The 12,760-nt window shown below is 37.3% G+C and overlaps 1 protein-coding gene across 3 annotated transcripts in view; it reads right to left on the minus strand.

Annotated features, from left to right (window-relative positions):
- Positions 1–12,760, minus strand: part of LOC137392024 (neurabin-1-like) — a 54,911-nt gene that overhangs the window by 10,474 nt on the left and 31,677 nt on the right. For 2 of the 3 annotated variants that reach the window (XM_068078611.1, XM_068078610.1), the window contains exons 8-14: positions 11,881–12,004; positions 10,457–10,555; positions 7,783–7,863; positions 4,428–4,580; positions 1,682–1,810; positions 1,441–1,551; positions 282–351 (exon numbers count right to left, since the gene is read on the minus strand). In XM_068078611.1, coding sequence (XP_067934712.1) covers positions 282–351; positions 1,441–1,551; positions 1,682–1,810; positions 4,428–4,580; positions 7,783–7,863; positions 10,457–10,555; positions 11,881–12,004 — 767 coding nt within the window. The remainder of the gene's footprint in view (positions 1–281; positions 352–1,440; positions 1,552–1,681; positions 1,811–4,427; positions 4,581–7,782; positions 7,864–10,456; positions 10,556–11,880; positions 12,005–12,760) is intronic. The other variant, XM_068078612.1, reaches the window with a different exon arrangement.

The following is a 12,760-nucleotide window of genomic DNA, read 5'->3' on the forward strand; positions in this document are numbered from 1 at the left end:
GCTGTCATAGACACATGCACGTATATAGTATGGATATGTGATATCGCAGTATGGATATGTGCTGCCATAGACACATACACGTCTATAGTATGGATATGTGATATCGTAGAAACATACACGTACCCAGTAAATGTGATGTCATAGAGACATAGACGTGTACAGTATGAATATATGATGTCACAGAGACATACATGTAGACAGTATGGATGAACGTGTGTCCTGAGTGAAGTAGAGTGTCTCTAAACATAAGAACACATTCAATAATACCACGAGAATCTCACCTTCTTGACCTTCTTGAACATTGGCACTGCTAGAGTATACATGAGAGTTATCTTCTTCCAGTCGCGCAATCTGCAGCATATGAAAAGATCGATATTAGGGTGTTTTTGATAGTTTCCGTTGTTTGAAGGCTTTATTACAAGCGAAATATGAATAAATAAAATGAAAACATAATTATATGTAGAAGAATCAGGTTTTCTTCTTGTTGACAAACAGCCCTTTCTATTATAAATAACAAGTCTCTATCAATCTAGGAGCCCACTCTATCTTACCAATTATATGATCTAGGAGTCCACTCTATCTTATCAATTATATGATCTAGGAGCCCACTCTATCTTATGAATTATATGATCTAGGAGTCCACTCGATCGTATCAATTATATGATCTAGGAGTCCACTCTATCTTATGAATTATATGATATAGGAGCCCACTCTATCTTATCAATTATATGATCTAGGAGCCCACTCTATCTTATGAATTAAATGATCTAGGAGCCCACTCTATCTTATCAATTATATGATCTAGGAGTCCACTCTATCCTATGAATTATATGATCTAGGAGCCCACTCTATCTTATGAATTATACGGCCCTGTCAAGACAGCAAGTCACACCGAGGAACTATCACTCCCGCTTGTCACTGCCCTTCTCTACTCCGCATTATGATTTTATCTGTGAACTAACATCTTTTGCTGATGTACAACTATATCTTCCCTTTATTACATTTTCACTCAGATTCACTGCAGTAACTAACGATTTTACCAATTTCGCTCCTTCTTGTTGCTAGCATTTTGTTAATTCATGTTTTCAGCATGCAATAATGCCTATTACTGGATGAGTATAAATAACTTCCTTAAGCGTACTTCAGCTATTCTACCAGAAAATATGGCCTTGAATTTCTAGCTGGTCTGACATAAATAGGGAGTTATACATGTTCAGTGTGTCAAGCCAAAACACTACAACATTCATCTAAACATTGAAGATAACGCTATACTATATATTGGTCAGATTCAGGTTTCTGCGTTAAATCCGATGCTAGAGGGGGACACAACTCATGAATAAGTAATGGCAGCCAAACGAGTAACATTTTAAAAAGAAAAGCTCAGATAACTCCGATTTAACAAGTGATGGTACAATTCTGACTGCGAATGCAAAACACTACCTTTGATCTCAGTGTCCTCACTTGGTCAGCCAATTCAAGGTTACGCTGTTCATTCTCCTTTATAATCTTCTTTGCTTTAAGGTATTTCTTTTCTATTTCCAGTCTCTCTTCCTGCAACAAGAGGGTACAAAATATATCATGAGTTTATAGAATGATGTGTAAAAACACTAGATGAATTTAACTTTCAAACGAGTCATGGCTCAAATGAAGAAGCATTTGACGTGTGGTAATATCATCCTACTTCCTTGGCATCCATCGCGATCTCCTGTGTGGCAACAATTTTTTGGGAAATCTCAAGCTGACTTTCAAGCTGTGCACATCTATCCTTGTGCATGTCTCGTTCAGCTTCTATGTCCTCCATCATTGTCAGCTATAAGGAAACCATTAAATTCAATTCACTGATCAAATTACATTCAACCAATAAGATATTAGAAGTCGTTTATTTCTATGACAATACAAGAGCATGACAACGAAGTAAGAAGTAATCAGCCATACTACCTCTCTGAAATATCAAAGCAAGATTTGGTGGCAAAAAATCTACTGCGGTTTGCACCATGACACTTATTTCATTACAAAGGGGATGAGTTAGAGAAATATGAAATGCAATGAGTGGTGTGACAAATATTGTAAGCATACAGCTTAAACCAGTCCCTCAGAGGTGGAAAGCAAAGAAAGGCTGTCAGAAATGCTGCCTTCACTGCTGCAGAGGTCAAGATAAACTTGACATGTGGTTCAGAAATCAAATGCAGTCCAGGGAAGCTGGCGGCAAATATATGGGAATATACTTGTGTTAGGAGTATAGAAAATGTGGATGCAACGTACCCTGGCAGCAGCCTAATACAATACAATATCTCTATTAGTTCAAGTGGTTATATCAAGAACATATCATCTTTGAAAAGCTTCGTTTTATGACAGATTAGAGGGTTGGGTGTCTTAATGCTATCTGCCTATTAGTAAGGAGCAATAGCATCACCTATATATGCTCAACATCGTCGTTACACGGAACTCTCATGCATACATGTAAGCCCATTCGGCTCACATCAGTGAGCATACTATGCAAAGGAAATAATTACCATCAAGAACGAAAAAAGCAGAATGCACTTTTGCTTTGTGGTTAAAAAGAGCTTTTGTTAATGTCTGCAGACCTTTTTGGTTTATGATCAATGCTAAAAGCTCTGATGGTTTGCTCTTGTCATATAATATGCTATAATTAGCGTATGTAGTTTATGAATAGTCAGGCCTACTGCATACGGGACTCTACATTCTGAAAAGTGGAGATTGTTATAAATAATTAGAGTGTTTCAACACACTAATTATCAGAAAAGTAATCTCCAATAACTTGCGCACAGTATTTACTACATTACAGAAACTGTGAGGCCTCTGCAATGATTAAGTCTAGTTTCTACGGGTGAATACTTAGTTTCTCAACAGCGTACCTCTCAACAGCGTACCTCTCAACAGCATACCTCTCAACAGCATGCTTCTCAACAACATACCTCTCAACAGCGTACCTCTAAACAGCATACCTCGCAACAGCGTACCTCTCAACATACCTCTCAACAGCGTACCTCTCAACAGCGTACCTCTCAACAGCATACCTCTCAACAGCGTACCTCTCAACAGCGTACCTCTCAACATACCTCTCAACAGCATACCTCTCAACAGCATACCTCTCAACATACCTCTTAGCAGCTGTCGATGGTGTAGCAATTTATACTATAATTATCAGATTTGACAATGAACTACCTATCAAGTAACACGTTTGGTGCTGAATGCTACAGTATATTCTATATAGGTGTGTGTACAGCTTTACCTATTATTATATTAAATGTTTCGGCATTGGAGAACTCTATAGATAAGGCCTACCACATTTATTAGGGCAGCCATCATACGGGTCATCAGTGGAAATCAGTATTATGGAACTGACCACTAGCTGTGCAACAGATGTCATAATGTTTTCTAAAGAGTTCTATGAAAATTCAAGTACCAGCCAGGGTTATTTTGCTATATTGAAAATTGTCTGCTTTTGACAGTTAATTAAACATACACCTCGACAAAAGTGAGAGCATTTAGTTGTACAGTGGGCACTCCTATAACGTATACCTCCCTATAACGTAAATTCCAGATAACGTAAAAAGATTATGCAAAGTTTTTGCTTCGTACTACATAAAAAATTCCTTATAACATAAAGTGTCAAATAGGGGCAACTTCTCAAATTTGATTCAAATGGTAACGTATCTCGCCGCAGTTGTGAGAAAAAAACCACGTACGTATAGCATTATATCTATTATGTATACAACTTCCATGACATTCCAGTTCGTCGTAATAGATCGTCAGATGTGTCGATAAAACAGAGAATAGGTAGCTGCGCAACTGTTAATAAATACTTAAGAGGCGATCGATTGGTGCAGGTGTTACAGCGCAAGTCTATCAATCTGAATGTCACGAGTTGGGAGTGCCACCGAAAGTTATCTTTTACCCTAACCTTGACCCCTGGAAACAGATAGACGATGAACAGGTAGACACCGCTTTGTTGTTGACGTATCACATATTTGTTATTAGTTTCTTTCCAAAATAGACTTCGCTGTATAGAGTAGATGAACAAACTTTCGAAAATGGACGTCGAATATGTGTACTCATTGTAAAATTACCGCAATAATTGTCTATAAAACCATAAAAATTGACCAAAAAAAAAAGACAAGCTGTCGGTGCAAACTAATAATGTTACAGTACGGCTAATCAAAAAGTTACGTCTAGTTTTTTCTTTTTCTATAGCCAATGGGGTGGGTTTGGAAAGATCTTGGAACGGATTAGGCGATTTACATGTATTTTACTGTTCGTATAACGTAAAATCCTTATAACATGAACATTCCTGGAACGGATTATTTACATTGTAAAAGTGTCTACTGTATATATGCTTGCACTTTAACTATAGATCCGAAAGAACACGTGTAAACTGCTCACAACTAAGCCAGAGTAATGCCCACCTGATCTTTAGCTATGTTGATCTCCTCCTCCAGCTTCCTGTAATTCTCAAGAACTTCCGCGAGCTCATCATGCTGACCATGTGTGTCATTGTTCAGCTCTTGTCCAACAGTTGGCGAAATGATCATGCTGTCCTCGGATGATGTCTCTGAATCCTGAATGACAAATCAAACTATATTCTGCTCTGCTAGCAGGTTTTTAAGTTTGTTAAAATTCATGCTGAGCAAGATTAATGGATTATGTTCCATTCATCATCAATGTTGGAACAAAGAGAGGTGTGGGAGTTGGACTAGCCTTATGGGCATGTGCAGGTGTGTAACAGCCAGTGGATGAGAATGGCTTGTACGCTGTCAGCAAAAACAGACAAGTACTACGGTGGCATCAAGAACAAACAAGTACTACGCTGTCAGCAAGAACAGACAAGTACTACGGCATAACAATTTAGCTAAACTGAACCTTTCATAGTTTACAAATAGTAGCCACTAGTGGGGTTAATCAGTAATTCTTTACGCATTTAGCCTTACTCTCTTGGGGTAGTACATTTAGGATAAGAGGGGTTCTACTTCTGTGTCTCAAGTATAATAGTCACCGGTATAGGAAAAAGCGCAATTTAAGTTTTACTGCTTATGTCGTCATTTATCATGTATAGTATATAAATATAACACTATCCATATACATTACATACAAATAACATATACATGTAGTATATATACATAATGCATATAGCATATATACATATAGCATATATACATATAGTCTATATACATATAGCATATATACATTATAGCACATACAGTAGAACCTCGGTTCTCGAACGCTTCGGTTCTCGACCAACTCAGTTTTCGACTGACTCAGGTTTCGACCAAAATATTTGAGATTTTTGTCTCGGATCTCGAACATAAATTTGGTTTTCTTCCAAACCGGAGTATGCACATTGAAATTAAACGTTTGGAACAGCTCCAAAAACAGCATAGAAACATTCGTTACCATAGCTCCAAAAACAAAGAAAGATGCTGAGAAAAAAACCAAAGATTGTTTGCAAAAATATTGAATTTTAAAAAATCATCTGGGCCGACGTCACCTATCCGAAGAGATTTGCTAGGGAGACAAATCCTCCTCCAGTCGACTTACCCTAAATTGTTTTGGAAGAGGATTTTCCTTCAAATATGTGAAGTAAACTTGCCATTGCTGTTTACATTTTCTCTTTCACACGATTTTTGATGTAACTATCTGTTGCATTTTTTGCTGTTTCATTATTAATTTCTGCAATTTTTGGTATTGTATCGTAGCCTTTAAAGTTTTCGATGCTTCAATAACAAAGCACAAAATGGTTACTTTTTGTTTCTTTTTTCATCATCATAGATAGAAAATCTTTCATTAACATTAAACACGATTTATATCTACCCGTTTTTATTTATAGTATGTAATATACAGTACAGTTTAGGGAGTAAATTGTTTAAAAAATACTTAACCGATGTTGCTTTGTCGACTTGAAACGGATTTAAATTTACACACATTAATTCTAATGGGAAAAATTGTTTCGGATATCGAACAACTCGGTTTTCGAACAACCTTCTGGAGCTGATTATGTTCGAGAACCGTGGTTCCACTGTATACATATATAGCATATAGCATATGTACATATATTTATGTGTATATAAATAACATCAGCAATCATTTAATATATATAAAAAGCTTATATATAAGCCATGAAGTACTGAAGGCTTTCGCAGCTTTAATACTTCACAGAGTGAACGTAACGTAAATTATGCCTGGTGTAACCAGCAATGTCCCAGTGTAACCAGCAACGTCCCAGTGTAACCAGCAACGTCCCAGTGTAACCAGCAATGTCCCCATGCGACCAGCAATGTCCCCATGCGACCAGCAATGTCTCCATGCGACCAGCAATGTCCCTATGCGACCAGCAATGTCCCCGTGCAACCAACAACGACCCCGTGTAACCAGCAATGTGCCCATGTAACCAGCAATGTCCCTGTGTAGCCTAAATTTTCCCAAAAGCCTTTCTATCTGTTAAAGGTTGATTTACAACAAAATTCACATTACAGTTATTTGGTATCAAAAGGTTCACCTTGTCTTACTGTGCTGTGTTGTAGGTGCAAAATATGTAGAAATGTGATTACAAGCTCTTAAAAGCTCAAAAACAATCAGTTAATCGCAGCCATCACGAAAACGCCGTAGGTCGGAATCCCTTCATTTCAATGACGTACTCAACGTGGTTATCGTTTTGACATGAGATGTTATCACGTGAATTGAAAGGCCACACAAGGAGCTACTATTAGCCTGAGACAGCTAGTAGTTATTTCTATGACTTTCCTTTCAAAGTTCAATCTACCATCGTAAAGTTAAACAGTTTTTAATATATGCACATGTACTTCAAAGTATCAGGACCGCGTTAAACAAGAAAACACTATTAGTCTGAGACAGTAATTATTTCTATAGCGTTGCTTTGAAAGTTCATCTACCATCGTAAATTTAAGCCATTGTTTCTTTTATATACCATACTTTTCGGACTATAAACCGCACCCCCTATACAAGCGGCATCTCCTTCATTTTCCAAAAACCGATAATAAAACAATACATAGGCCGCACCTTTGTATAGGCCGCAGAAGTCAGGACGGTGCGTTTAACACGGCAGCAACTTTCCTATTTAAAATGGCACTGTTTCGTATTAACCGACGTTTTTTAACCTAGTGCCTAACGGAACAGTACCGTTAGGCATTGTTTCGTATTTTCTTTCACCGCTAGAGGAGCACTAACCAGAGATTCTGGTTAATGCGCCCTAGCGGTGAAAGAAAAAGCCACAGAATAGCCGCACCCTTATATAAGCTGCATGGCTCAAATCACCAGAAAAAAGTAGCGGCTAATAGTCCGAAAAGTATGGTATGTAGGTTACTTCGAAGTAGAAAGACTGCGTTAAACAAAGAACTACTACTAGCCTGAGACTGTTATTGATTATTTCTATGGTGTTGCTTTCAAAGTTTTAACGAAAAACCAAAAGCTTTGGAATTGGACAACGAGAGAATTAATTGTTATTGATATAAAAGATTTATTATTAATACGATTTTGTACACTTTTCTCCTGATCAGTTGATATAATAGGCTCGTAAAGATCAAATAATGTCAAAGTGGCAATCAAATGGAAGTGGCGTTCAATTGGAGAGTGTCCGTCTATTTTTCAACCTTTCTCTCAGGGTGGCGTTCAATTGGAGGTGGTGTTCAAATAGAGGTGTCGTCCAATTAGAGGTGTTACGGTATATATGATTAGAATTATCTATATATATATGATATATATGAGACAGCAGAAAGGAGTACGCACAAGGGCGCTGAAAGAACAGACCTGGGTTTGTGGTTTTGAGGCAGGCGGTGATGTGTCTGGCAGAGGTTGTGCCTTAGCGGGAAGGGGAGGAGGTAAGTCAAGCTGCAAACAAAGCAACAGCCGCATAGCCCTTAGAATGACCGAAAGTCTAAAGCCAGCTCAAACCATTCCAAGATGGAACTCACCAAGCATTGCCAGCGGCCGTCCTCAGAAACAGTAAATTCTCAAATTATAGATTGAAATTCTTTGCTGTACGAAAAAAGCTTACAAGTTTATTGTTTGAATTCTTATAAACAATAGTTTTATTAAATGAGCAGGGAAGTCAGTAAAAACAACAGCGTAAAAGCAAAATGTTTACATCCTTTAATATTTGCAGAGTGTTATGTTAAAGCAGCCTAGAGGTTGGCTATGTAGCAATGTTTTGTCACAATGACCTTCAGGTCAGTCGTAAGTAAAATCCGAATGGAGGAGCATACCAAAAGATGTATCTCTGATCAATGCCTGAGTAATTTGAATACTGATCAATACTGATCAATACTGATCAATACTGATCAATACTGAACAATACTGATCAATACTGATCATTACTGACCAATGAAGTAAGTTGAATCTTGCTCGAGGCTATTTGCGAATCATTTCTTACTTCTATTGCACAATTATGGACCAATAGCAATGAAAATTGTATTGTTCTTATTCATGTAAAAATGCAATAAGTGTTTATGGAGGCAACATAAGTTAACAATGAAATGCAACACACTGGCTTTGGCTCTCAAAGGTTAATTTGGATGACATCATTTTCTGGACCAGCGCTTCATCAATGCAAAACATTATCCAATGTGGCTTTTGACATTGTTTTTAGCTTGCAATTTCACAATTATTTGTAAGTACAAATAAATATGAAACAGAAGAGGTGTAAATGATCAAGTTGTTTATAGAACATTCTAACTCTTGTACTTGTCCTTTGGAGTCAAGTTTAGCAAGTTATTCTTCTGCTTTTTGGAAATCTATTAAACGGACAAAGAAGAGGTTTTTAAAGTAAGTTTAAAGTCTGAAGTGAACAGATAGAACATTAAACCTGTAAAACATGTAACTTGACTACTAATATTACTAGTAGGATACAGGAAAGTTTTCCTACTAAACTCGGCAATCAATATATACATTTTTTAAATGTTTAGCGTAGAAAACGATTAAATACATTGTGCGTGGGAGTTTCTTCATCCAACATTTCATAAAATGGTCGTTAATGTCAGCCATTGTCTCAACATAACAAACATTGAACGTAGGGGAATTCACATTGCTGAGCAGAGATTACAAAATGCAAATTTGTTTAGGTTGATGCGGGTAAGGATGTCCAGTTGTTGCAATGTTTAGAGGTGAAGGTAAATTAATAAAAAACAACTATAATTAATTTTAATCAATATACGAACTCTAGCAAACAGTACTCAAAGGCATTCATACTGTATAATACATTTATTAAGTGATAAATCGTTCATTAAAATTAGTGAGCTGACTGGTAGATTGAGATAACAGCGAAGCAAATTAGGAAAGGGTAACCAGTATATCACCTTAGGTAAAGTAACCAGTATATCGCCTTAGGTAAAGTAACCAGTATATCGCCTTAGGTAAAGTAACCAGTATATCGCCTTAGGTAAAGTAACCATTATATCACCTTAGGTAAAGTAACCAGTATATCACCTTAGGTAAAGTAACCAGTATATCACCTTAGGTAAAGTAACCAGAATATCATCTTAGGTAAAGTAACCAGTATATCACCTTAGGTAAAGTAACCAGTATATCACCTTAGGTAAAGTAACCAGTATATCACCTTGGGTGAAATATCCAGTATATTGCCTTAGGTAAAGTAACTAGTATGTAACCTTAGATAAAGCAACCAGTATATCGCCTTAGGTGAAATATCCAGTATATTGCCTTAACCAAGGTAGCGATTTGAGTCACACATAGAAGACATGCGCATTTTAGCACGTCTATGACCCTTGACCTATGTAATGTATTTAAAAGCAGCATGCTTTCTCTCGTTGCAGCTGGCTACCAATGATAATATTGTGGTTCAATACAACAAGAGCTGCTGCTCATACCTCCTCCCAGACATTCCGTAGCAGCGAAATTATTGGCAACTCAAACATCGTTCATAAAACAAAATTAAACAACCTCCTTTACCTTGACCAATGCTAGAAAATTTCATGGCTAGTAAATGAGGAAAGGGTTACTGTGGCTTCTAGCGTGAGTAAAGAAGAAACTGAAGGGTCTGTTGATAGCAACAGCTTCAGAAAATAAGAATTAGCTGCAAACGGGTGTTATTGAGCCTTAACAGCAAATGGCAGAAAAGAGCAGAAGGTATTGGGGAAGATGTTGCACTGACTTCTATAGAAGCATGCAAGGTTATTCAGTACAGGGCTAGACGTGGTTGTAAAGGACTGTACGTAGCTAGACAGGACTGTACATAACTAGACAGGACTGTACGTAACTAAACAGGACTGTACGTAACTAAACAGGACTGTATGTAACTAGACAGGACTGTACACAACTAGACAGGACTGTACGTAACAAAACAGGACTGTATGCAAGTATAAAGGAGAACACACTGCTCTCCGAGACTGTACGCGCCTACACACAGCTAAACACGCATATATACAGATATATATAAAAACAACCACTGAACATAAGAAAAACCTACCAGTTCATCAGACCCTTTGGAATCTCCATCCCCGTCTTCAGATGACCCAAGGTCAGATAGTTGTTGCTGCATGGCATGCTGCCTCTTCATCATTAAATGCTGCCAGATATAAAACATGGCATGGTATGCTGCTCTTGTAGTGAGAATAATCATATATGTTACAGGTAACCCATGTATCATATGCCCAAGCGTTTCTTGGGACCCACTAGATTTATGTAGCGACAGTTGAAAATAAAAGGATATAGATAGCATATTCATGAAAAACTCATAGATAAAGAAGCTAGGTATGCGTTAGGGCTCGATGGAAACTTGATAGAATATGAATTTACAAGTCAGCCCACGAGACAATTCAGCGCTGCAGCCACTGATTTCTCAAATCAAAAACTGTTACATAGCCCTTGCCAAAACCATCTGCAAAGATTAGACGCTATACGTTGTTGGTCAAAATCTTCCTACAATTCCTGAGAGCGGTTTGAGACGTTACCCGCTGTTCACGGCTAGCTAGGTGAAGAATCAGCGCAAGGGTCCATCATGTTTATCTCATGTGAGTGTTTACGATTTCGTATTTATGTTGTGCTTTTTAGTTCTTATATCAAATGTTAATACGCTAGCCTTGAGTCCCAATATTGTTAGTGATGGTAAAGAGAGAAACAAACGGATGGTTACTATGAAGACGCAGCTGAAAATAATAGAAAAATTCGAAGAAGTGGAGACAAAACAAATGTCATCAGCAGAAATAAGGAAAGCTATTGGTCGGTTTGAAAACCTTGCGAGATTTATTACATAAAAACAACCCAAAGAAAATTCTTACAAGCCATCTTATGACCAGCATTAATGACAGGTACATGGGTCATTTCATAAATATTTTGAGCAGTCACCAGAAACAGGCTTCTTTGCATAGGTATTTCTCCAAAATAGAAGCTACAGAAAACATAGGTGTTAAGAGGCCCTGCCATACAGCGATTTCACCTTACGATCTCAACCCTGAAACCGATTAATGCCGTATCCCAGGGTTCTACTGCATAGGTAAGAGAGAATGGGCAAGTATTGAAACAACGACTGATAGGTGCCAACATCTACCCTAAAACCTTATAACATCATTGCAAAAAATGACCATGATCAGGTTGAAAAATTGCTACTAATCCATCAGTGATATCATATTGAACAGCTTGACAATTACATAAGCTTTGTTAAACAAATTATGCTTCCACAGCCAACCAATGAACATTAAATACCTTTACAGCTAACCAATGAACATTAAATACTCTCACAGCCAACCAATGAACATTAAATACCCTCACAGCCAATCATTGAACAGCATAATATCTTTCTCTGCAAATTATGTGATTGCTGTCATTCACCAAACCATCAAACCACTGTTATCCAAAAATCATTTAAATGGTTGTTTGTAAAATGCATCCAACCTTTTTAGCTGCTTCTTGTTGACGCTGCCTCATGTTGTCCCTGACCTTGTCTTCGGCTATCGACTGCTCTATCAATCTGGCCACTTCACTCTCACCAGGATTCTTCTCCCGTCCAATCACAAACCTATAAAACACTTCCATACTTTAAAACAAGCAACAGTCCATCCCAAGTCTTAGCTACTACGTGTATACTGTTAGAAGAGAGATGTAACAAGATCGTGTGTAGAACTTATGCGAAACAGCCGAAGTTCTACACATATGTAACACAATATAGATGTAAGTCCTACATGTATGGAACACTGTATAGATAGTATGTAACACCACAAGTAATATATGTAACAGTACAAGAGGTCTATATAACAGACTAAAGATGCCATGTAATACACCACAAATCTTATGTAACACAATAGATATCTAAAATAATTCAATACAAACCCTGTGTAACACAGTGCAGACGCTCCGTAATGAAGTGCAGATCCTACATCACACACTACAGATCCTAAATTAAATAATACAGTAGGCGCTCCTATAACGTAAACCTCCTTTTACATAAATTCCACTTAACATAACGAATTCATGTAAAGTTTTTGCTTCGTATTATGTAAAAAATTCTATATAATGTAAAGCGTCAAATCTGAGCAAGTTCTCAAATTCGATGTGATGATGAGAGCCTCATGATTAGGGTTCAAAATATGTTTTTTTTTTCTCTTGCCACATCTAGAAGAAAATTGACATACGGTATAGGCTATCTCTATAATAGATGTATACTAGTAGACTATAGGCTATCTCTATAATAGATGTATACTAGTAGACTATAGGCTATCTCTATAATAGATGTATACTAGTAGACTATAGGCTATCTCTATAATACAGTCATACT

Source organism: Watersipora subatra, chromosome 3, assembly GCF_963576615.1.
Source record: "Watersipora subatra chromosome 3, tzWatSuba1.1, whole genome shotgun sequence".
In the NCBI taxonomy this organism is placed as follows: Eukaryota; Metazoa; Bryozoa; class Gymnolaemata; order Cheilostomatida; family Watersiporidae; genus Watersipora; species Watersipora subatra.